Source organism: Erythrolamprus reginae, chromosome 3, assembly GCF_031021105.1.
Source record: "Erythrolamprus reginae isolate rEryReg1 chromosome 3, rEryReg1.hap1, whole genome shotgun sequence".
Lineage (NCBI taxonomy): Eukaryota > Metazoa > Chordata > Lepidosauria > Squamata > Dipsadidae > Erythrolamprus > Erythrolamprus reginae.
Genome location: NC_091952.1, coordinates 29,786,903 through 29,810,980, shown reverse-complemented (window position 1 = coordinate 29,810,980; position 24,078 = coordinate 29,786,903). Strand labels below are relative to the sequence as shown.

Genomic DNA, 24,078 nt, shown 5'->3' with positions numbered 1-24,078 from the left:
TCTTTTTTATTTCTTTTACTAACTATTAGTAAAAGCTACAGACAACCTTATGTCCTCATAATTTGGAATATGGAATAAATTGGAATAAAATTCATTTTATTCCCTTAAACTAGACAAAGGGCAGCCATAAAATGAGGCTGTTGTCTGAGACTATTACATCTGGTAACCCATGAGTAGTAAAGAGCTTTTGGAGTATTCAGATGACCGCCTCGATAGTGGTTGAACCAATGAATATAATCTCCAGCCATTTGGAGTAAGCATCAACCACTACCATGAATATTTGGTCATGGAATGGACTGCAGCAAGCGCCCCCCCCCCCCGTCAAGCTGACTGTAGTTGTGTTCTGCACTGAATAGTGTCCTAGAAAAAGAGGTGACAGGAGCCCATTGGGCAATCAGTGGCTCAGGACAGCCCTGACCCCAAAGGGGGAGGCATTGCACACCAAGACTACCAGTAGTCTCATTGAATTGGAGGAGGAAACTGTTCTCAGATAGGTGATGCTTAAATGACCCAGGAAGCAGCCACTTTGATCTTTCCCCAAACCCAAAGTGCCTTTTTGGACAGGAGCCGATGGGCTCAGTCACAGTAGCCTAATTCTTTAGAAAGATGCTGTAGAACAAGGTAAAGATGTACATATCTCTGATCGAAATTCTGAAATGAGAAGGGAATGTAACTATCCCAAATGTATGTTTTATTTATGTTTGGGGGTTTTTCTCTCTTTTTTGCTTTTTTCCATCTCTTGTTTTGTTTATAATTTTGTTAGCATCTATTATATCTGTACAAATTTCAAGTTTAATGTCTTTGTTGTTTTGTTTTTGTTTTTAAAATCCAATTAAAAAAAATTAAAAAGAAAGACATTGTAAAAGGCTTGGAGCTCAGATTTGTTGATGGGTGTAGGGGTTTCTCGGATTGCCCTAACCTTATCCTTAGTAAGGTGAATGCTAGTCCCATCTATCCGGTAACCTAGGAATTTAACCTCAGGTACCCCTATCTGGCATTTGCTTCCCTTGACTCTAAGTCCAGCAGCCTAAACCTGTACAGGACCTCCCTTAGTCTAGCCTTTAGTTGAACTGTCAGGCTGAAACTATCACATACATTCATTGTAGGCTGTGATGAGCATGTCATCAAAGTAGGGCATCACTTCTGGAATTTTATTGAGTGTTTCATAATTCCTTGAAATATCCCTGGGGCTACACTAACACCAAATTGTAAGCTGTTACATTTAAACGCCATCCTATGCGTGACTATGGTCTGCACCTTGGCTGCAGCGCCATCTAAATAAGCTTTTTACACTGGATAGAAATTAGAGGTATATCCTGTTAAGTCCTGGGACTGAAGAGGCTTCATACAGGCTTCAAGACAAACAGCTCTTTATTGTAACTATATACAAGATACAGCCAAGAGCCAGGCTGACAGCTTTTCCTTTTATAGAGAGCTGTCAGATGGCTCAGCAAATCAGCAGTCTCCATTTTCCTGCTTGAACAGCGGACCTTAGAGTAACCTGCACTGGTTGCTGATCAGTTTCCGGGCACAATTCAAAGTGTTGGTAATGACCTATAAAGCCTACATGGCATCGGACCAGAATACCTGCGTTACCGCCTTCTGCCGCACGAATCCCATCGGCCAATCAGGTCCCACAGAGTTGGCCTTCTCCAAGTCCTGTCGACTAAACAATGTCATTTGGCAGGACCCAGGGGAAGAGCCTTCTCTGTGGCGGCCCTGGCCCTCTGGAATCAACTCCCCCCAGAGATTCAAATTGCCCCTACTCTTCCCGCCTTCCACAAGATGTTGAAGACCTATCTAAGTTGCCAGGCATGGGGGGAATAACTATCTCTTCCCCCACCACCACCTTTTTTCCTGACACATGAGAATAGTGTGATTGTGAAGTAATGATTGTTTTTAACATTTATGGGTTTTAAATTTTGTTTTTTATCTAATATTGGATTTGTACTCTGTGTATTGTATTGTTGTTGTTGTTGTGAGCCACCCCAAGTCCTCAGAGAGGGGCGGTGTTGAATCCTATGTAAATAGTTGCTCCTATGTAAAAAAATGCTGTCTCTATGCAAGCTGTGTAAAAATAGAAGTCGTGCCTGATTGGCTCAGACGCTGACAGTTCTCTTTTGGCGGGAGCCGCAAAAGTATAAAAGGAGCGCCTGTTCTCTGTTAAAGGCAGACGCGTTCCAGCTGAATGTCACTTGTCTTAAAGAGCTGAAATAAAGGAACCGTCTTGTTAGCCTCCTGTCTCTGGACTCTTCACTGGCGACGTCGGACGGAAGAACCACGCTCTCACCATGAACAACCTTCCAGTCGGCCGGGCTCCTGAGTTCTTCGATCCGGAGAAATCCTCCTGGGACGCCTACATGGCCAAGTTTGAGATCTTCCTCGAAGCTGCCGGGATGAGGGACGCCGACACCGAACGGAAGTGGGCAATCTTCCTGAACTACTGCGGCTCAGAGATATTCGATTTCGCCCAGACCTAACCGATCCACTACCGGCCAACTCCATCGCTTTGGACATCCTGAAAACCAAGCTCGCCGCCCACTTCAAGCCCACGAAGCCAGCCGTCGTGTTCCGGCACCAGTTTTCCAGAATGGGCCAGCTCGACTCCGAGTCAATAAACCAGTACGCTACGCGTCTTCGTACGGTGCTGTCAAAATGTAAATTTGACAACCCAGAAGCTCGCCTCACCGATGCCCTCATTTTCGGCATGAAAAATGCTACGGTCCACAACAAGCTCCTCACAGAAGACGAGCCTTCTCTCCAAGCGGTAATCAAGCTGGCACAAACCGCAGAAGTCGCCGACGCTGCTGCCAAGGAGTTGAAGAAACATGACAAGCAGGAAGTCGTTGCCCAGATCAACTCCAAAGCTTCCTGCGCCGAGGCCCCAGACGACCTCAGCCCACCTGCCTTCTCCGAGGACGGCTGTTTCCTGCTGCAACAGGACCAGTCGAGACAACCCAGATACCCTCGCCCCGTCGCCCCCTGCTCCGGCTGCCGAGGGAACCATCCGCGCCAACGCTGCCCTTTCCGGGACGCCATCTGCCGCCGCTGCAACCGCTGGGGCCACATCGCCGAAGCCTGCAGAGCCCCCATGCCAGAAGACTCTTTTTCCACCCCACGGCCTCCTCGGTTCCAGACCCAAACAGCTCAACCGCGCGAAAACCGACTTCCTCGGTTTTCCAGCCGCAGAAACTACTCAACCGTCAACCGCGACTACGCAAGAGGTAAAAAACATTTTTCCGTAAATAGCACGGCAACAAAAAACAGGAGCAAAATCATAATTTCGCTGCTCCTAAACAACAAGCCGTGCAACATGGAATTGGACACTGGGTCTAAGTATACCATTATGCCATGGGAAAAGCTAAAATTGTACATGCCTAGTCTCTCAAAATCTGATCTTATGCATACTACTTTAGTAATTAAGGATTTTCAAGGGGGAATTATACCAGTATTGGGAAAGGTAAATGTACCAATTATGTTCAAAAATGTCAAATGTAACCTTCCTTTGATTGTTGTTGCAGGGGCTAGGCACTCTCTTCTGGGATTGGCATGGATGGATCCTTTGGGTATTGAAATCTCTGGTATTTGTAATGTCAAATCTGATGACATTCCCAACTTCTTGCAGGAATTCCCTGAGGTCTTTAGCTCCACTTTGGGGTCTTACAAAGGGCCACCTATCTCCTTTTCTATTGACCCTAAGGTCCCCCCTGTCAGGCTCAAACCCCGTAGGGTTCCCCTACCGCTTCTTCCACAGCTTGATCTACAGCTTGACAAGCTTATAGGCCAGGGCATTTTAGTCCCTGTGGATCAGGGCCTTGGGAAACACCCATAGTCACACCTTTGAAGCCTGATGGCTCTTTGAGGGTTTGCGCTGACTATAAGTCAACGCTTAATAAGGCCCTCCAACATCACCCTTACCCCATTCCAGTGGTGCAACAACTTCTTCACTCCCTGGGGGAAGGGAAAGTGTTCGCCAAGATCGATTTGGCGCAAGCTTATCAACAGCTCCCTGTCGATGAGCCAACCGCACTCGCGCAGACTATTGTCACTCACAGGGGGGCGTTTAAATGTACCAGATTGCAATTTTGGGTAAGCATAGCCCCTGGGATTTTTCAAAGCATAATGGAACGCTTGTTGTCAGGAATTAAGGGCACTATTCCCTATTTTGATGACATATTGATTTCAGGAGAAAACCAATCTCAACTCAACCAGAGAATAAGGGAGCTATTACATAGACTGCAAGCTAAAGGTCTAAGAATCAAACCAGACAAGTGCGTTTGGGGAACCAGCAGTGTGGAATTCTTAGGGTATAGGATTGATGGCGAAGGCATCCACCCCACTACTGAAAAATTAAAAGCCATTAGAGAAGCCCCAGAGCCCCAGAATAAGACAGAATTGCAGGCATTTTTAGGCCTTCTAAATTTTTATTCTGTTTTTTTAAAGCAGAAGCCAACAGCAGCAGAGCCTCTACACCGGCTGCTTCAGAAGGGAACTCCTTGGACATGGGGGAGAACTGAGCATGAAGCCTTTTCGCAAATAAAGCAGTTGTTAACTTCCAAAAGTGTGGTAGTTCAGTATAGCACTTTGCTACCCGTCAGGCTTACGTGCGATGCGTCCCCATATGGGGTCAGGGGGGTCTTGGCACATGTCTTGCCAAATAATACAGAAGCCCCAATTGCTTTCTTTTCCAGGACAATGACTAGTACTGAGAGAAATTACAGCCAGTTAGATAAAGAGGCTCTAGCTATAGTGGCTGGGGTAAAAAAGTTTCATAACTACCTTTTTGGCAGGAAATTTGAGTTAGTCACTGACCACAAACCCTTGCTAGGCCTGCTAGCCCCTAACAAACCAACACCTCCGTTTATGTCTCCTAGACTAATCAGATGGGCATTGTTTCTTTCAGGTTACCAGTATGAGCTTATTCATAAAGGAGGTAAAGCCATCAACCACGCAGATGGTTTAAGTAGGTGCCCCATGGCAGAAATAGTTGAGGACCCAGCCCCATCTGCTGATGTTTTAATTCTAGAGCTTGAGGATAACTCACTAACAACAGCAAAAGAGGTTGCTGACCTCACTCAGATTTTACAAAAGGTGGTAAATTGTGTACTCAAGGGGTGGCATAACGACTCTTTAGAAGCAAACTTAATTGAGTTTAAAAACAAAAGACTGGAACTGTCATATGTAAAGGGTTGTCTGTTGTGGGGTCATTCCTGAAAGTCTAAGGACTAAAGTACTCACTATGTTACATGTGGGCCATCCTGGTATTGTAAGGATGAAGGGCTTAGCTAGGGGGCACTTATGGTGGCCTGGTCTGGATGTAGAAATTGAAAGGTGGGTAGCCAAGTGTGACCCATGCCAAGAGTCACGGCCAAATCCCCCCAAAACAGCTCCAGTTGAGTGGGAGCAACCTGCAGGGCCTTGGTCCAGGGTCCATATTGATTTTGCGGGGCCAGTGGGGTCTCAATATTTCTTGATAGTGGTAGATGCATTTTCAAGGTGGGTTGAAATTATTGCAATGAATAATATAACCACTAGTGCTACCATTAAGGTTCTGCACCATTTGTTTGCCACCCATGGCTGTCCTGACATCTTAGTGTCAGACAATGGGCCCCAATTGACAGCCAGGCAATTTGAATTGTTCTTGGATAACTTGGGGGTCAGACATGCTCTTATCTCGCCTTACTCGCCATGGGCTAACGGGTTGGCAGAACGGTACGTTCGGGTGGCAAAAGAGGCATTGTGCAGGTCAGGCCCTGGGGATGTACAACAGCATCTGGACCAATTTTTGTTAACACAACATATTACACCTAACTCCCACACACACAAAAGTCCTGCTGAAATCCTAATGGGAAGGAAACTTAGATCCCCACTGGATAGATTACACCCAAGGTATTGTACTCATAATTCTATGTATGTAAATCCTGAAAGACAATTGTACTTGGGTCAAAGTATTTTTGCAAAGAATTTTGATGGGGGGTTAAATTGGATGAAGGGAACAATTGTACAGCAAACAGCCCCTAAAACTTATGTTGTAAAATTGGACGATGGGCGAATGTGGAGAAGGCACATCGATCATTTACGAAGGCGCATTGAGGCCTCCCCTGTACAAACCGCTAATACAGACTCTTCGCCCTTAATAGACTTTAACGCGCAACCCGTCTTAATGGACATACAAATGGACTTACCAAGACAGGAAAGGTCCTCCAGCGATGTCGAGCCATCTTCGTCCTCGGAGGTCGGTGTTGTGCCTGCCCACTCAACACAGCAGGCCGGAGCTCAGCCTCGGCCCCAGCCGCACTGTGGAGGTAATAGCGAACCGACCTCCACCGTTGAAAGCGAGGACTCGAATGATCTGCGCAGGTCAGAAAGAACTCTGCGAAGGCCAAGTTGATTGGAGGACTTTGTCACATGGCTGGCAGATTGACTTGTCTCTGACTAAGGAGGGAGGGGTGTTGAATCCTATGTAAATAGTTGCTCCTATGTAAAAAATGCTGTCTCTATGCAAGCTGTGTAAAAATAGAAGTCGTGCCTGATTGGCTCAGACGCTGACAGTTCTCTTTTGGCGGGAGCCGCAAAAGTATAAAAGGAGTGCCTGTTCTCTGTTAAAGGCAGACGCGTTCCAGCTGAATGTCACTTGTCTTAAAGAGCTGAAATAAAGGACCCGTCTTGTTAGCCTCCTGTGTCTGGACTCTTCAGGCGGCATACAAATCTAATAAATCTTAAATCTTAAAAACCAGGCAGTCTCAATATTCAACACATCCAGTTGATATGAAAGTGGTTCACGCATTACACGTCTTTACAAATCTCTAGTTAAGCAGATCTGGCATCAATTGGTGAGTTCATATTAAGCATAACTTGGGAAGAAGGAAACCAAGCTTCAGATTCATATTAAGCATAACTTGGAACGTAGGAAGCCAAGCCTCAGGTAGTAGTCCCCATTAGAAACTGTCTACAATAGGAACCACTTACATGTCAGCAAACTTTTAATAAGACCTGATTAATGATTTGAACAAGGAAAAAGGGTGTCACACCACTTATTCTGGTTTGCACAGGTTTTATCAGCCTTGTTCTGAAAAGCATAACGTGTTTGGTTTTGCCTACATCCTCAGATCATTGTTGACATTGGCTACGTGAAGGGGTATGGAAGTATGGAGCAACACCACTTCAGGAAACAGAATGGCTGCTAGCTTTACATCTAGTGCGTGCTGGCCCATTCTTGTAACAGTATGGAAATGATCTACCCAGTCCAATTCTTAGATTTTCCACATGGGAAAATGTTATCCCTTTCATCCAATGATAACATAATTGCTCATCTCTTCTTATCTATTTTCCAATGAAAGCTAATTAAGATCAGGGCTTCCCATACAAAGTTCTTGAGAGAGTATTAAAATGAAAATCAAAAAATACGTTCAGAAAATATGTAGTGATGGGCGAACCCAATGGTGTTCGGGGTCGGTAAGTTCAGACGAACTTTATGCAAAATTCGACCAAACCCGAACCAAACCCGAGCTCGAACCTGAACGGGGAATCCCTCCCATGAAGAGATTCCGGGGGCGGAGCTTTGACATCACCGGCAGGTTGCTAAGGACGCCAAGGTGATCACTTCCTGGATTCCATGGAATCCAGGAAGTGATCACCTTGGCGTCCTTAGCTACCTGCCGGTGACATCAAAGCTCCAAATGCCAAACATGACCCCAAACTTTGCCCGAAGTTTGAAAAAAATTTGGGTTCATGTTCGGCATACCGAACACCGCAAAATTAGGTATGGACCCGAATTGTGCGGGTTCGGTTCGCCCATCACTAAAAATATGTAAATAACATGTCTCCTTGAGGGAGGATTTTTTTCCCCCAATGAAATATCTCTGCCAAAAAGGTCCATGCAATATAGAGAAAAGGGCCTTACTCTGAATGTGATTTACAGTTATTTTAAAATGGTTTTGATGGGCATATGAAATTATCATGTGTCATTAAGGTATGTGTTAATCAGGAATTAATTGCATTATTTGATAAACAAAAAGATTAAGCAATGACAAAAATTATGATCACTATCAAAAATTATATTACCTTGGATAGCAATTTTTACATTCAGCGACAATCCAAACAGAAACACCACATGAATTATAGGAATATCCACAGTAAAAGCACTTCCTCATTCCCATGATGTAAATTTCTGAAAGGTATATCCAGATGATGAACATAGGGCAGAAAAATTGATGGTTTGCTTCCATCTGTTGTTACCCAGTTTTTTTGCAGCACGATAATCCTATTTAGACCGTAACATATGTTGCAATATACCGTATTTTTCATAATGTTAGACACACCTTTTTCCTTTATTTATTTATTATTTATTTATTACTTAGATTTGTATGCCGCCCCTCTCCGAAGACTCGGGGTGGCTCACAACACGTGGAAACAAATCATAAATAATCATAAATAATCTGACAATCATAAATAATCATAAATAATCTGACAATTTAAAAGAGGCTGAAAATTTGGGCGCATCTTATATCCGAATGTAGTTTTTTCAAAGCTTTTTTTTTCCAATCCTCATTAGGTGCTAACAATCTTCCCGGCTTCCTACTACTGCCCTAACCAGAGGATAAAATAATGTGCTGACGCTGAACAGACTAAGGATGCCAACCAGATGAATACCTGGTACATAGATTCCCGCCCTCCCATTTTCCTCCCCCCAAAGTAAAGGGCATCTTATATACTCTGGTGAAGATTTTTGATGAGTATGGATACTAGCAAAATATAATAAGATGATTATTCATATACTGTACCTGTATTTTCTTTTTTTTCTTTCCTTTTTTTTAGATTTTAGTACTATGATATATAACATTGTCATAATTATCATTAATACCGAATAAGATTTAATTAAAAGATAAATGATTGGATTTAGGAGGCACAAGCTTGGATTAGACAAATAATATGATTATGGAATAAAAAATGATTGTTTACTCAATCTCATATTTCATAGCAGATAGATGTATTACTAAGGGAATTTATAATGTAATTGTTGGAAGGGAGCATAAATTGTGCAGTTTATCTGTTCACATATAAAGTTTCCCTAATACAGGATGTGAATAATCTGTAAATGTGAGTAAACCACAGTGTAAGAATTACAGTGATTATTGATATTACTGTTGCAAAATAAGATATAAGAGAATAGTATTATTGTTAATATGAGACCACAGGATAAGTTGGAAGTTAGATTTTGATTTCTTATTGGGCATTTAGAAATGGTTGAAAAAGAAAACAAAAGATAAGTTAAGATATTAAAGAAAAAGAGGAAGCAATATGGCCTAAATCTAAGAAGCATAAGAAACAACAATTATCTTGTAAAATATAGCTAAAGCAATTAATCTGGAATAAAAATTGAATTGGTTGGTGGTAGATCCAGGAGACAAAACTAGGTATAAAGGAGACAACACTAGTTAAAGTACATATACCGAAAGTTAAGATATGAATCCAACAGATAGGAGATTAAGAAATAAGAGGGGTGATCATGAAGAAAAACACTGTAGTCTGTCATATAACTGTAATAGAATTATTAGGGAAGGATTTTGTGGGTGGGTGGGAAGTATGAAAGGAGAGAAAGGGGAGAGAGGTGAGGAAGAATAGGAGAAAGAAGGAGGAAGGAGAAGGGAAAGGTAGTAGAAGGAGCAAGCAGGAGTAAGAAAATAGGTAGTAGAGGCGGAATAGCCCCAAGACAAAATAATAAAAAGCAAAATTGGAATGTGCTTTAGTTTATTATTTTTTAAAATTTATACATGCATAATAAGTTGTATTGAAGGTATATGAAGTCTTATGTTTAAATGTGGAGAAAAATAAAAAATATCCAAAAATGGATAAATAATCTGGTATTCTCCCTTTTGAGAATTACAATTCTAATTAACCCAGCTGTTATGTCAAACCATAAGAATCTGTGGTAGTTGCAGCTCAAAAAATGTGGAAGACACTATCTCCAGTCATATTACTTGGGAATTATGGTAGTTATAGTTTAACAGCACGAGATTAAGGAAAACTCAAACAGAGTGCGGGGATGGAAGTACATAGTGTGGATGCAATCATCCAGCTTCCAGTTAAAGATCTAGTAAATGCCCATCATAATGGTAACATTTTGTGAATAGATCCTAGTTCTAATTGCATGTGTTAGTGTGAATAACAAACTCTCCAAAATTACAGATGTATTCATTGGGCCAAAGTATTGGTTCTAGATTAATTCTCATCTTGCACATATATTAGTAATAGTCAGTTGGATCCAGATTTAATGCAAGGAAGAGGACAGTAGAGGGTAGAGGAGTGTAATCCTATAACACTTCCTGAAAACATGCTCTGAAAATCTGGAGATGTTCCGCAAGATCAAAGGAAATATTTCCACTACTGTGGAAATGTAAAGGCAAGGATTAACCTAGCAGAGTAGAATAGATTGGATTTAGGAGGCACAAGAGGTATAACAAGCAGGAAGAGGGAGATTGTGATCCCCTTATATAGAGGGCTGGTGAAACCACATTTGGAGTACAGTGGAACCCCGACATAAGAGCTGCTCTACTTAAGAGCAACTCGAGATAAGAGCTGGGAGGGGAGAGATATTTTTGTTCTACTTACAAGCCCAAATTCGAGATACAAGCGCCAAGGAGCTGTCTCCTGAAGCCAAACGCTAACTTCCGCGTTCGGCTTCAGGAGACAGCTGCGAAGCGGCGCGCGTGTTTTAAAAGGTTGCAGCCGGCCTGGGGGGCTCGGGGGGGTGCTTGCAGCTTTCTTTCTTGCTCTTTTTCTTTCTCTCTTTTACCTTCCCTTCCTCTATTTCTTCTTTTCTTTCTCCTTCCCACCTTCTTCCCTCCCTCCCTCCCTCCCTTCACTCATTCCTCTCTTACTCTCCCCTTTCATAAGTTTCCTTGCTTCCTTCCTCTGTTCCTGTCCCTTCCCCCTTTCTTTCTTTCTTTCTTGCTCTTTTTCTTTCTCTCTTTTACCTTCCCTTCCTCTATTTCTTCTTTTCTTTCTCCTTCCCACCTTCTTCCCTCCCTCCCTCCCTTCACTCATTCCTCTCTTACTCTCCCCTTTCATAAGTTTCCTTGCTTCCTTCCTCTGTTCCTGTCCCTTCCCTCTTTCCTTCCTTCCTTCCCACCCTCCGCCCATTCATTCACCCATTCCTCTCTTGATCGCTTAAAGCCGGTCCCTGGTGCAAAAAGGGTTGGGGACCTCTGTCCTACAGGATTGGGTGGCAGAGAAGTTGAACATATGTAAATTTAAAAGTTTAAGAAAGTTTACAAGTTAAGTGAAAGAAACTTCATTATTCATTTATATGTACATGTACATTTCTTCATTAAAAACATGTCTTTCTGCATAATTTAGACTAACTGTGAGTTTTTTGAGGGCTGGAACCAATTAAAATTATTTACATTAATTCCTATGTGGAAAAGTCGTTCGAGATAAGAGCTGCTCGACTTAAGAGCCCAGGTCCGGAACGAATTAAACTCGTATCTCGAGGTACCACTGTACTGTGTTCAGTTCTGGAGACCTCACCTACAAAAAGATATTGACAAAATTGAACGGGTCCAAAGATGGGCTACAAGAATGGTGGAAGGTCTTAAGTATAAAACGTATCAGGAAAGACTTAATGAACTCAATCTGTATAGTCTGGAGGACAGAAGGAAAAGGGGGGACTTGATTGAAACATTTAAATATGTTAAAGGGTTAAATAAGGTTCAGGAGGGAAGTGTTTTTAATAGGAAAGTGAACACAAGAACAAGGGGACACAATCTGAAGTTAGTTGGGGGAAAGATCAAAGGCAACATGAGAAAATATTATTTTACTGAAAGAGTAGTAGATCCTTGGAACAAACTTCCAGCAGATGTGGTTGGTAAATCCACAGTAACTGAATTTAAATATGCCTGGGATAAACATATATCCATTGTAAGATAAAATACAGGAAATAGTATAAGGGCAGACTAGATGGACCATGAGCTTGGATTAGATAAATAATATGATTATGGAATAAAAAAGGATTGTTTACTCAATCTCATATTGGAATGGAATAACAGAGATGGAAGGGACCTTGGAGGTCTTCTAGTCCAACCCCCTGTTTAGGCAGGAAAGCCTACACTACTTCAGATAAATAGTTATTCAATCTCTTCTTAAAAACCTCTAGTGTTGGAGCATTTACAACTTCTGGAGGCAAGTTGTTCTACTGATTAATTGTTTGAACTGTCTAGAATGTTTTCCTTAGTTCTAAGTTACTTCTTTCCTTGATTAGTTTCCCCTCATTGCTTCTTATCCTGCCCTTAGGTGCTTTGGAGAATAGCTTGACTCCCTCTTCTTTGTGGCAACCCCTGAGATATTAAATAGTCTCTTCTTCTGGAGAACTTTCATTTGCCTGATTCTTTTACAATGCTTCTTTGTACTACTGTATTAAAGAAGATGAGTAAGTTAAGAAATAATGGAATTGTATTATGAGTTTCCAGAGCACCCGACTCTATGGGGGTCATCATTTGTTTTGAGGTTCTCTAAACGACAGTGCTATAAGCTACTATCCTTCCTGTGCCATTTGTATATGTATTTGTGGATTACCTAGGAACAGATACTCTATAAATACCTTGTTGACAATGGATGAAGGATTAGTAACATTTACTCAGTGCTCAGTATGGGCAAATGAGAAGGACATGTCTAAGCCCCATATTTTTGTGTTGCTGGGAGAAGGACCTTTTTATTGAATTTGATTTCCTAAAGTAGGTGGACTTAGCCAAAAGACTAATTTGGGCTGGAAACACTGGGAACATCTTGTCCTCATTCCCCTCAAAGCTCCTAGTAATTAAAACACTGGAAATAACTTTCAAACCCAATGACAATCTTGAGAATCCACAAAGAAAGACAATGCTTCAAAATTATTGTTAAACTGAACTTATTTCAGAATCCATTCAGCAAAAAAGTAGAAAGAAAAATCACTAGCAAATCAAAAATTCAATTTCACTGGAGTTTTTGGAAGGAACCCAGTGGTCAATTTATAACTCGTTTAGAAAAGTCGCCAGTTTTATTTTTTTTATTTCTTAGATGGCTCTGGAACCATAATTACATGGCAAGTCACAGCCACTGAAAAAGAGAGGAGGTGCAAAAATCTGCGTTTTTCACACAACTTCTTTCACTGGAATTCAATCATACTTTTTTTTTATCACACCCTAAAAAGGACTATCTTCCTATTATGTTCTTTCCATCCATAGTCAATTTCTTGTAGCAAGAAAAAAAGCAGAACTGAAATATTAGTGAAATACATGTATGGATGATGCAGATAGATATCATGTGGAATCTTTGTAAAAATTCATGAATGATGTGTGAAGTTTCCATATTTAAAAAGTGTATGTCCTGGAATTATATTTACATTCAAATATCAGAATACTGTCTTCATTTAGTGGAAGTTCAGTGAAGGCACTGCAAGCTATCATTCATTTGGAAGTGATGAGAATTGAAGTTGAGATTCATGCTTTGTCAATGAAATATTAACCCATTTCTTTTGGGACTGGCCTTTTAATATAATGTGTGGTCTATGCTGTAGTGAGCTTCACTAGACAAGAAGCAGACCAGCATAGCTACAACAGCATTTATTGACTTAAAACTGGAACTGAGGAACAGCAGGCAATTTATACTCTAGGCCAGGGGTAGGAAAAGTCGGCTCTTCTATGACTTGTGGACTTCAACTTCCAGAATGCTTGAGCCATTCATGCTAGCTCAGGAATTCTGGGAGTTGAAGTCATAGAAGAGCCAACATTGCCTACCCCTGCTCTAGGCAATAATTTATACTCTAGGTCCACAGGTCTACCACAGTCCAACCAATCATAATCCTTGAAACAGCCCGCCCAAATATGAATGTTTTAAGTTTTCCTCCAAAACAGTTGGAGTTAACAGTCAGGGTCATCTTATGATTAGTTTCACTTTACAGGGCTTAACACAATTATATACAGTGGTACCTCTACTTAAGAACACCTCTACTTAAGAACTTTTCTAGATAAGAACCGGGTGTTCAAGATTTTTTTCCCTCTACTTAAGAACCATTTTCTACTTAAGAACCTGAGCCGGGAAAAATCTCCCAGGAAATCTGAGAGCAGCACAAAGGCCCGGTCAGTTTCCTGCCATTCCCCCTTTAATCCCGGCCATCTGGGCTGCCAGAGGAGCCTTTTGTTGACTCTTAAGGAGACTTTGGCAGTCCAGAGCAAACGAAACATTTTCCTTTCTCTGGGCGCTTGGAGAGGGAATAAACCTCTGCCAGCGCCCAGAGAAAAGAAACGCTCCATTCACTCTGAGCAGCTGAGGAGTCACCACAGCGAAGGAAAGGTGCCGGCTACAAAGTTAGCGAGTTAGCGAGAGGAGAGGGGAGCCCTTCAGCATGGGAAGGAAGAGGCAGCAGGTAGCAGCAGCAGCAGCCAGTGTACAGGAGGCAGTGTATGGGAGGCAGCCTTGCACTGGGTGTATTGGAGGCGTGTGCTCCTCCTCGCCGCCTCAGAGTCCCTCTTTTTTTTAAGCCTTAAAGTTTTGAATTTTTTTGATTCCCCTCATCTCACCTTCTTCCCTCGGCAGCGACTCTCCTCCTCCTCTTCTTCCTCCTCCTCCTCCCACCCAAATTCCGAGCTTTTATTTCTTTCCTAGTGGGTTTGCATGCATTATTTGCTTTTACATTGATTCCTATGGGAAAAATAGCTTCTACTTAAGAACGTTTCTACTTAAGAACCTGGTCATGGAACGAATTAAGTTCTTAAGTAGAGGTACCACTGTATATTCAATATATAACATGGTAGATGCTGCACTTTCATGTGGCTCTTTCTTGCTGTTTGTTTATATTCTATACATACTCTAAAACTTTTAAAAAAAATACTTAGCCCTAATTCTATCAGCTTTTTAAATTTCCCCTCTCTTCTTGCTGCATCCTTTATCAATTTCTTTCTCTCCTCCAACTTTGACCAATTAAATCAATGATTCCATAATCAAAAGGAATTACATTTGGAAATTTGAAATAACTTTCCACCATATTTTAACTTACTGGTTTTACAAAAATGTACATTTGATAATTTAAAGTACTTGTACATCAAATGAATCTTCCTCTATGTCTGGAGGCAGGGCAAGGCTTCTCTTTAAAAATAACGTATTAAATATTCTACTGAAAATGTTGAAGAGAATAATTCCTTCATCTTCATGTAAGGCACCTTGAATCCTTTGGGAGTGGACAGCATACAAATTTAATTAATAAATAACACTGGGGAACAATCTGTAACACAATTTCTGTTCAGTTTGATATTTGAGCTTTTTTATGGTTAATTAGGCATGCTGGTTTCAAAACTGTAGTTAGTTTCCTTCTACCATGTCAAGTTTTTTCTCTACACCTTATATATATAATATAGTTAATTAGGCAACATGAGCATCAAATTGCATTTTTTACATAGACACCTTGCTAACTTCCCGGAAAATCTTGGTGCAATCAGTGATAAGCAGGGTGAGCGATTGAAGGTCATGGAGGCACAGTGTCAAGGTAGATGAGATATATACATATGATGGCTGACTATTGTTGGAGCATCAAGCGAGAATGTCCACAGATTAAATACTCCAGAAAAAGCTATAAGCGAAATTTTTTACCTTAATATGTATAATTACCGTTCGATAAAAAAAAACAACTATTAGTATGAACACAATTTAATTTGCAGTTACTATTATAGCCTTTGTATGAGTAAAATTATTCTTTGTAAACAGTATTTTTACTTTACTTTATATGCACAATTTGTATGACTTTTGAGGGTATCCTGGAGCTTAAAAAGTTGACGTGATAGACAAAACCTGTGGTTATTTTTGGATCCAGAGGCCAAAAGTGAGTTGAAAACAAGTCACAAATTTAAGACAACGAAATTGTTGTTCCCCAGTGTAATAAATAAATAAAATCTTTCCCTAGATATATATTAATGAATTAAGTTGTACAAATGATCAGGAAAAATGATATACCCCATTGAAAAACCAACTTATTCTCATCCAAGTTATATCCAATCACAATTTAAAATCTTTTCTTAACTTAAAGCTTTGGTTGATGAGGTTCCCCCCAACCTTGTATCATGCATTTTGTGTGTCGCTGGTGGTTTGAATGCCCCCCTCTGATTTATATGTAAACCATTTTGGCTGAAGAATGAAAAAAATGCTAGAAACAAATGCAGTAATAATCTGACAGAACAATGGGGGATGATAAATTAATCCCCCACTTCTCTATGCTATCTTGGAAAAACCCTTTTCTTTTCTTTCCTCTCCTCTCTTCTTGCTTTTGTCTTGTTCTTAAGGAAAGAAATAAATGAACTGCTTGGTCCAAATCTCTTACTTTTATTGTTGTATCTTCATACAACACGCTTAACTTGATTTTCTGGGTTCATAAAATCCTTTAAATAATCTAAACAGGCTGGGTTCTGACAACATGCTAAAACAGTGCTTCGCAATGTGGGGGACACACCCCGCAGGGAGGCAATTTGAGTTTTAGTGGGGGCAATTGGAACATTGTTTAAGCCAAGCTAATAGCCTTTTAGGCTTCCTCCACATGAATAGGAATTCACCTTTTGAATAGTAAAAATTATATGTCAAGGTGTGGGAGCATCAGGATTTTAAAGATGCTTAGGTGGGGCATGGCCAAAAACCCCGTTAGAAACCACTGTGCTAAACCAAAGAGAATCTACCAAGATTAATATTAATGATGCTTGGCATTTTATGTAAACACATCTACATTGGGCCTTCTATATTATATACAAATACAGACAAACAATATATGTGTCATCAAAGTAATAGTAACGGAGGAGAACTTTCTCCCCACATTTTTCTAAAGAACTCACTGAAAAATTCATTTCTACAGCAGCTGTAACTGTACTGTATATCCTTTGAAGGCACCAACTTAAACAAACTGATATAAGAAGCAATTATAGGTCGCCAAGGTAAGTTCTGCATTGGTAGACTAATGACTAACGTGTGGAACCGGCGTGGAATAAGCCTTGCTACAAAGCTTAAAATCTACCAAGCATAAGTGCTAACTACCCTGTTGTATGCCAGTCAGATTGGACTATATACAGGAGACACGCTAGGCAATTAAACCCCTTCCACATGACCTGACTCCATAGAATTCTGAGGATCCAGTGGCAGGATAAGGTGCCTGACACTGAGGTTCTCTCCAGAGCAATTTTCCTGTGTACTCTTTTCTCACATTTATCCTGTGATATGACACCTCTGTGAGTGTTATGATTAAATCGATATTTTAATCTGGGTCTCCTACCTCATAGCCAGCTTTTTAAATGCCTGAATGTATCAGCTCTAAAAGCTTTAGAACTCATTCATATGGATTAGTATAATGTACTGTTACAACAGTAATTGAGATATGGAACCCAAAGAGATAAAACAAACCTACAAGGGGTAGTGTATAAGAAGACTGGATGTAAATTGGGGCAGAGGGGAGACTTTAATTGTGTGGTCATAGTCACCATTTTAAACTTTTTGATTCTCACTGTTGGCACCCTGCTGACCTGTGTTGAAAGAATAATTTTGACAGTATCAGATGATAGCCACAGTGAATCATTCCAACTCATTTTCCAAATTTAGGCTGCATTAAATGGGTGGTATCACCATGCTTACAAGACATTAATTCTGGGGTACCAATTAGATGGCAGTTAGCATGAAAACCCCCCACTTCTATTTAACTACGGACTCAATAGTGTCAACCCCTAACCCCCAACATTTCTCCCTTAGACTATCCACGATTGACCTCTCCAGGTTCCTAAGAGGCCAGTAAGGGGCGTACATAAGTGCACTAATGTGCCTTTCGTCCCCTGTCCAATTGTCTTTCCTTTATCTCATATATCATATATATTTTCTTCCTTTCATATATCTTCTCTTCTATTTTCACTTTTATCCTTATATGTATTACTTCATGTTTATTTTCTTCCTATGTATTTGTGTATTGGACAAACAAACAAACAAATAAATAAATAAATAAATAAAATCAATTTTCATGTTTACCTTGGCCTTACCCATCAATTTAATAGCAGATTTTCTGGCATGTTATTCCAAGCACAAAATAATTCTTTCACGATAAGAAAGGAAAATACACTACAGTCAACGATACCACAGGAAATGAACACAAGGGTGTCCCTCATCTTTGTGCAGAAAGGCAACATTATAGTTGGAGGGGGTCCAGATTTTTTCTTAACAAGGACAATACAAACAGACAGATTATTAGAGTTGGAAGGGACCTTGTAGGTCATCTAGTCCAACCCCTCCCCCCCACTCAAGCAGTAGTCCCTACATCATTTCAGACAAATGGCAGTCCAAACTCCTTTGAAAGTTTCAGGCATTGGAGCTCTCATGACCTCTGTAGGCATGTTGTTCCACTGGTTGAGCACTCTTACCATCAGAAAGTTTGTCTTTATTTCCAGGTCAGATGTCTCCTTGGTCAGCTTCCATCCATTATTCCTTGTCTGGACTTCCAGTGCCTTGGAAAATAGCCTGGCCTCTCTTCCCTATGGCAACCCCTCAAATATTGGAACACTGCTATCATGTCTTCCCTGGTCATTCTCTTAGCTAGACTGGCCATGCCCAGTTCCTGCAACCGCTCTTCCTATAGTTTGCAGTCTCGTAATCATCCTGGTTTGTCTCCTCTGCACTTTCTCTAGAGTTTCAATGTCTTTTTTGTAGTTTGGTGACAAAAATTGGATGCAGTACTCTAAATGTGATGTAATTAAGGCTTTATAGAGTGGTATTAGTACCTCCCTAGTTTTAGATTGTATCCCTTTATTAATGCAATTTAGGATTGCATTGGCTTTTTTGGCTGCTGCTGCACATTGATAGCTCATATTTAGTTGGTTGTCCACCAAGACTCCAAGATCTGTCTCACAGTCACTGCTATTAAGTGTGGTTTCTACCAGTTTATATGTATATCTTTGGTTTTTATTACCTAGGTGTAGGATTTTACTTTTCTCTGCATTGAATTTCATTTCATTAGATTGGGCCCAGTGTTCAAGTCTGTCACGATCCATCTGGATCTTGAGCCTGTCCTCTGGGGTGTTAGCTATTCCTGCTACCTTGGTATCATCTACAAATTTGGTTAGTTCCCCTTCTGTTCCCTCATCTAGGTCATTTATGAAGGTATTGAACGGTACTGGGCCTAGGACGGAATCTTGTGGTACCACACTGCTTAATTCTCTCCATGTGGGCTGGGACCCATTGTGGACTACTCATTGCATATGGTTAGTCAGCCAGTTGTTAATTTATCTGGTTGGGTAGTTGTCTATTCCACTTTTTTCTAGCTTACAAAGAAGTAGGTTGTGGTCTACTTTGTCAAATGCTTTGCTGAAGTCCAAGTACTGTATATTATGTCCACTGTATTTTGATGGTCTACTAGTTTGGTTACAGTGTTGAACAATGAAATGTGGTTGGTTTGGCATGATTTGTTCTTAACAAATCAATACAAAGTTTTTTTTGTTTCTTTTACAACTTCCAGGAAAGCAGAGGCAAACTGAAGATGTCTCCATTAAAAGTGGAGAACATGAAGAATGAAGCGTCAACAAATATATTGACTTGAAATTATCCACCAGTGTCCCATTCAGATCTATTGGACAAACAAAATAATCTTAAATCAAAAGAAGATTTGATGTTGGTTGGAATAAAAATAGATTGGTGGCCTTACTTCCAAATTCAACCTAGGTGCAAAAAAGATTTGTCACAATTCTGAATGCAACAAAAATATCAAGAACTGGATAAACTTTTAATGGGAACTGAAGAGAAAATATAACAAAAACGTATAATTGTCTATTAAATGTTAAAATGGAGGAGCAAAAAGTAAAAGAAGTAATGGTGATTTGGGCTCAAAATTTTAGTTATACAGTTGAATTGGAATACTGGGAGAAAATTTGGGACCAAAATTATAAACTCACAATAGCAGCATCCTATAAAGAAAACATCTATACAATGTTCTATAGATAGTACCTGCCTCCGACAATATTGGCGAAGATGTCTCCAAATATAACCATGAAATGTTGGAAATGTTGGATTGGTGGATGTACTACCACATGTGGTGGATGTGCCCAGAGGGCAAAAAAATACTGGAGAAAGATTCAAAAGTGGATAGAGGAAATTATAGAACAAAATTATAGAACTGGAATTGTTTCTGTTACGGATCATAAAAGGAAAAACAAATAAAAATAATCAATATCTTATACCACATACAACAACAGCAGCTAGAAATTATATGTTGGATTTAGGAAATATAGGATTACATATAAGTTAATGAGTAAGAGATATAAAAACATAGTAGGTCAGAGAGGGCTACTGCCCAGACTGGGGGGAATGCAGTGGGGTAGCGAAAATGGAACAAACAATTCATTTCATTCTTCCTTCCTTCCTTGTTCCCTCCATTTCTTCTTCCTTCCTTCTTCCCTTCCTTCCTTTTGCTCTTGCTCTCTTTCTCTCTCTCTCTTGCTTTCTTTCTCTCTCTCTCTTGCTCTCTCTCTTTCTTGCTGTTTCTCTCTCTCTTGCTATCTCTCTTCCTCCCTCCCTCCCTTTCTCTCTCCCTCCCTTTCTCTCTCCCTCTCCCTCCCCCTTCGCTGGTGCAAGACTTCCCCACTCTTTCCTTGCTGCTCTCCATCCCAACTCCGATGCCCAGCTCCCCTAGCCGCTAGAGGGAACAGTGGCCAGGAGCACAGGATGAGGACTATTATTATTGCTTTGTATCTATTTGTATTTCTATTTACAGTATATTTTTATTGTAAGTCACCCTGAGTCCTTCAGGATTGGGCAGCAAATAATAATAATAATAATAATAATAATAATAATAATAATAATAATTATTATTATTATTATTATTATTAATTAGATTTGTATGCCGCCCCTCTCCAAAGGCAGCTTACAATAGAAGTTGAATAAATAAATAAATAAATAAATAAATAAATAAATAAATAAATATTGTGTTAAGATATTGCTTAATTATGGTTTGAACTAATTCGAGTCAAAAGAACAGGCAAGCTGTAAATTATGGTAGGGTGCATACAGCATGCTACATCAAAACCAAACCTACCACCTTAAGGGGTGTGCCTGGGGATGACATTAATAGAAATTGGTATGTACTATGTAGAATCACAAAAATACAGATAACCAAGTGAAGTGTTATGTGAACCAGATCAAAGATAGAGTCCTAGTGTCCATCAGAAATCTCACTAACGTCTGAGATTCACTTCCAAATATTTCTTGTCTAAAGTGACCAACATAATATAGATTAATACAACAGGCAAAGCATAGTATTATTAGTTTAATTCAAGCTTAGCTCGTTGTGATTTGTAATGATTGGTTGCCTATATTCAGTTACTAATATACTTTATTAATATATAATATGCAAGTATTATGAATAACAAAAATCCTTATTCCAGTAGGTTATAACTTTGGGGTGGGTTTTTTTTTAGTTTTTTTGATTGAAGAGATGGTTATAACTTGCCACTCTTGTAAATAAAGGACAATGAGCAACACAGCATGTATTGGGAGAATCTTTTCTGTTTCATTCACAAGAAATTCATGAGCAAAAACAGGACTGGAAATGGCCCCATTAATGCATGAGTGCACAGTTCAGACAGAAAAGTCATTATTGTTCATCTTTACCAACAACAAGTATATTATGCATATATTTATGGAGTTAACCGTTCAGCCCATCTCAGAACTCATATCTGGAAATATAAGTGTGACTTTATGCCATTTGAACAGCACAACACAGTCCGTCCATATATATCTATTCAGAAATCAGTCTCATTGAGAAAAATCTGCCTTCATTTGTTACATCTCTTTGCAAAGTTTTGTGCGAAAGTTGACATGGTCTCTCTTTCTCTTACACACAGACACACACACACAACAGTAAGGTACAAATTTCAATACTGCGTTTGAAAAAAACCTCCTTTTGTCCCGTCTCAATTCTAAGGTTAGCTGAGCTAAGTTCGCAATCTCCTGCTGGTTTTACATTAAACTTCTTCTTCTTCTTTTTTTGGCAAATCCATTCTCACTTAAAAATCAAAATAGACTCAATTTAAGGAATGCTTGTTCGTTTTTTCAAGTCAAGGGCAGCAGGGCTGCTTCTCCAACAGACAAAGAGGAAGCCAACGCCAGGGAATCCGAGACCACGGACAGCCAGGAAATGTGAGTTGGGCTAGCGCATAAGGTCTCCATAGATCAACAACAAACAGCAGGATTCGTCGGCCCTGAGTGTACACAGCTTGGCTCAACCTCCGAGCGTCTCTCCTCAAAAACAAGAAAAGATAGGCAGACAGGAGCCTGTGTACTCACCGTACGGAGGGCCCTCCATCTTAGCACTTAGCTGTGTGCTTACATTGACCATTTCTCATCAGTATAATTCTGAAGAAAATGGGAAAGTGTAAAATGACAAGAAAAGAAGCTGGGCGAGGGAGGGAGGGAGGGGAAGGGTGAGGAAACCTGCCTCGCCTGTTATCTTATTGATTTGCTTAATCAGGCCTAATGTGGGTGGAGATGTTAAATAGTAACCAAGCTAGTATGGAAACCAACTTGCAAGGTGCCGTCTGCCACGGTAGCTATAGTGACTGCTCCCAAGCTTGAAACTCAAACATGACTTTATAGCACACTTTTGGGATTTCCACTGACACCTGGTTTCAGGCCCGAGGTGATTCCCTGCGACGGAAAATCGCTGTCCTCTGGATTTTCCCTGGCAAAGAGGCACAGAGAAGCAACCCGGAACAAAGATGCAGGAGGACCTCCCAGGAGGAGGTGTGAATTAGGTTAGCTTTACAGCTGCTGAGACATGGGACATTTTATTGCCCTTACCAAACAAACACGAAGAACAATGGCTTTGTGTGCCGACAAATGCAGATAGATCCCTATGCTGTCGCTGGGGATAAGCAGCCCACTTCTGTAGCCAGACATGCATTTGTTTATAGGTAAAGAATATACAGTGGTGAATGAACTAGTGCCAGGTTCTGTGTAGTGTGTAAATAAAACAGGGTGTGTATGTGTTTGATTGTGCTTACGCATGATGGAGGGCTGGTGCTACCTTTGTATTAGTGGCTCTGGCCCATTTTCAATTTGTTTTTTTTAATGTATGTGTGGCATTTGAACCATACTGCCAGTGTGGTTGCATACCACACACAGTGCATATATTAGCAAAATAAACAATTTAAAGTTTAAATGCTGGGGGGGGGGAGAAGTGGGGGGAAACAATAACATAAAACTCTGGAATTATTTTTTTAACAGTCAAAGCAGCTGCATGCAGAACTGCCCTGCTTATATTAGCTTTGATTTTAGCAGGGATGTTGGGATCTTTTATTTTTTACGGGATAGTAGAACTTCCGTTGAATGTATCTATACAGATAGTCCTTGACTTACAATCACAATTGATCCCCAAATTTATGGTGCTAAGCAAAACAGTTGTTAACTGTTTTGCTTAGGAACATACAGGGCCTTGTTTTTTTCACCACTGAACTGCACCTTGTTAGATAGGCCCAGTATTCCATCTGTCAAGATCAGGGGTGGAACAATCACATCCTAGTTTTGATCCTCTGTGCATGCGCAGAAAGCTTTGCGCATGCACGGATGATGACACAGGCACGGGTGAAGTGAGCGCATGCACAGACAATGGCGTGTGTATGAGTGAAGCAAGCTCTTGCGCAGATGATGGTGTGAGTGTAAGTGCACATTAGCGAGCTGGTCGGAAATGTAAGTGCATTTTATCCCTGGTCAAGATACTTCTTGTTCTGTATCCATAGATACGGGGGTGTCAATCACTTTTTCAAATTACCTGCTGTATATAGTTCAAAGTAATTGGTTAAGCCGCAAGCGGGAAGCGCTGTCAAAGCCGCGCTTCCAAAACCTGAGCCCTTTAAAAGAGGGAAACCCAAGCCGCGTGTTGCTACATGCTGTTACAGAATGATTCCTTTGTTACAAGCAGCGGATTCCTAATAAATGAATCTTGCCATACAATCTGCATGTTTTCTCACGACATAAAAGTGTTTATTTATTCGATATTTTTATGCCGCCCTTCTCCTTAGACTCAGGGCGGCTTACAAGATG

General features: G+C 40.6%; 1 protein-coding gene across 1 annotated transcript in view; it reads right to left on the bottom strand.

The window, feature by feature from the left end:
• Positions 1 to 22,421, bottom strand: part of HNF4A (hepatocyte nuclear factor 4 alpha) — a 104,110-nt gene extending 81,689 nt beyond the window's left edge. The window contains exon 1 of the mRNA XM_070744696.1: positions 22,324 to 22,421. Coding sequence (XP_070600797.1) covers positions 22,324 to 22,375 — 52 coding nt within the window. The 5' untranslated portion in view covers positions 22,376 to 22,421. The remainder of the gene's footprint in view (positions 1 to 22,323) is intronic.
• Positions 22,422 to 24,078: the final 1,657 nt, after the last annotated feature.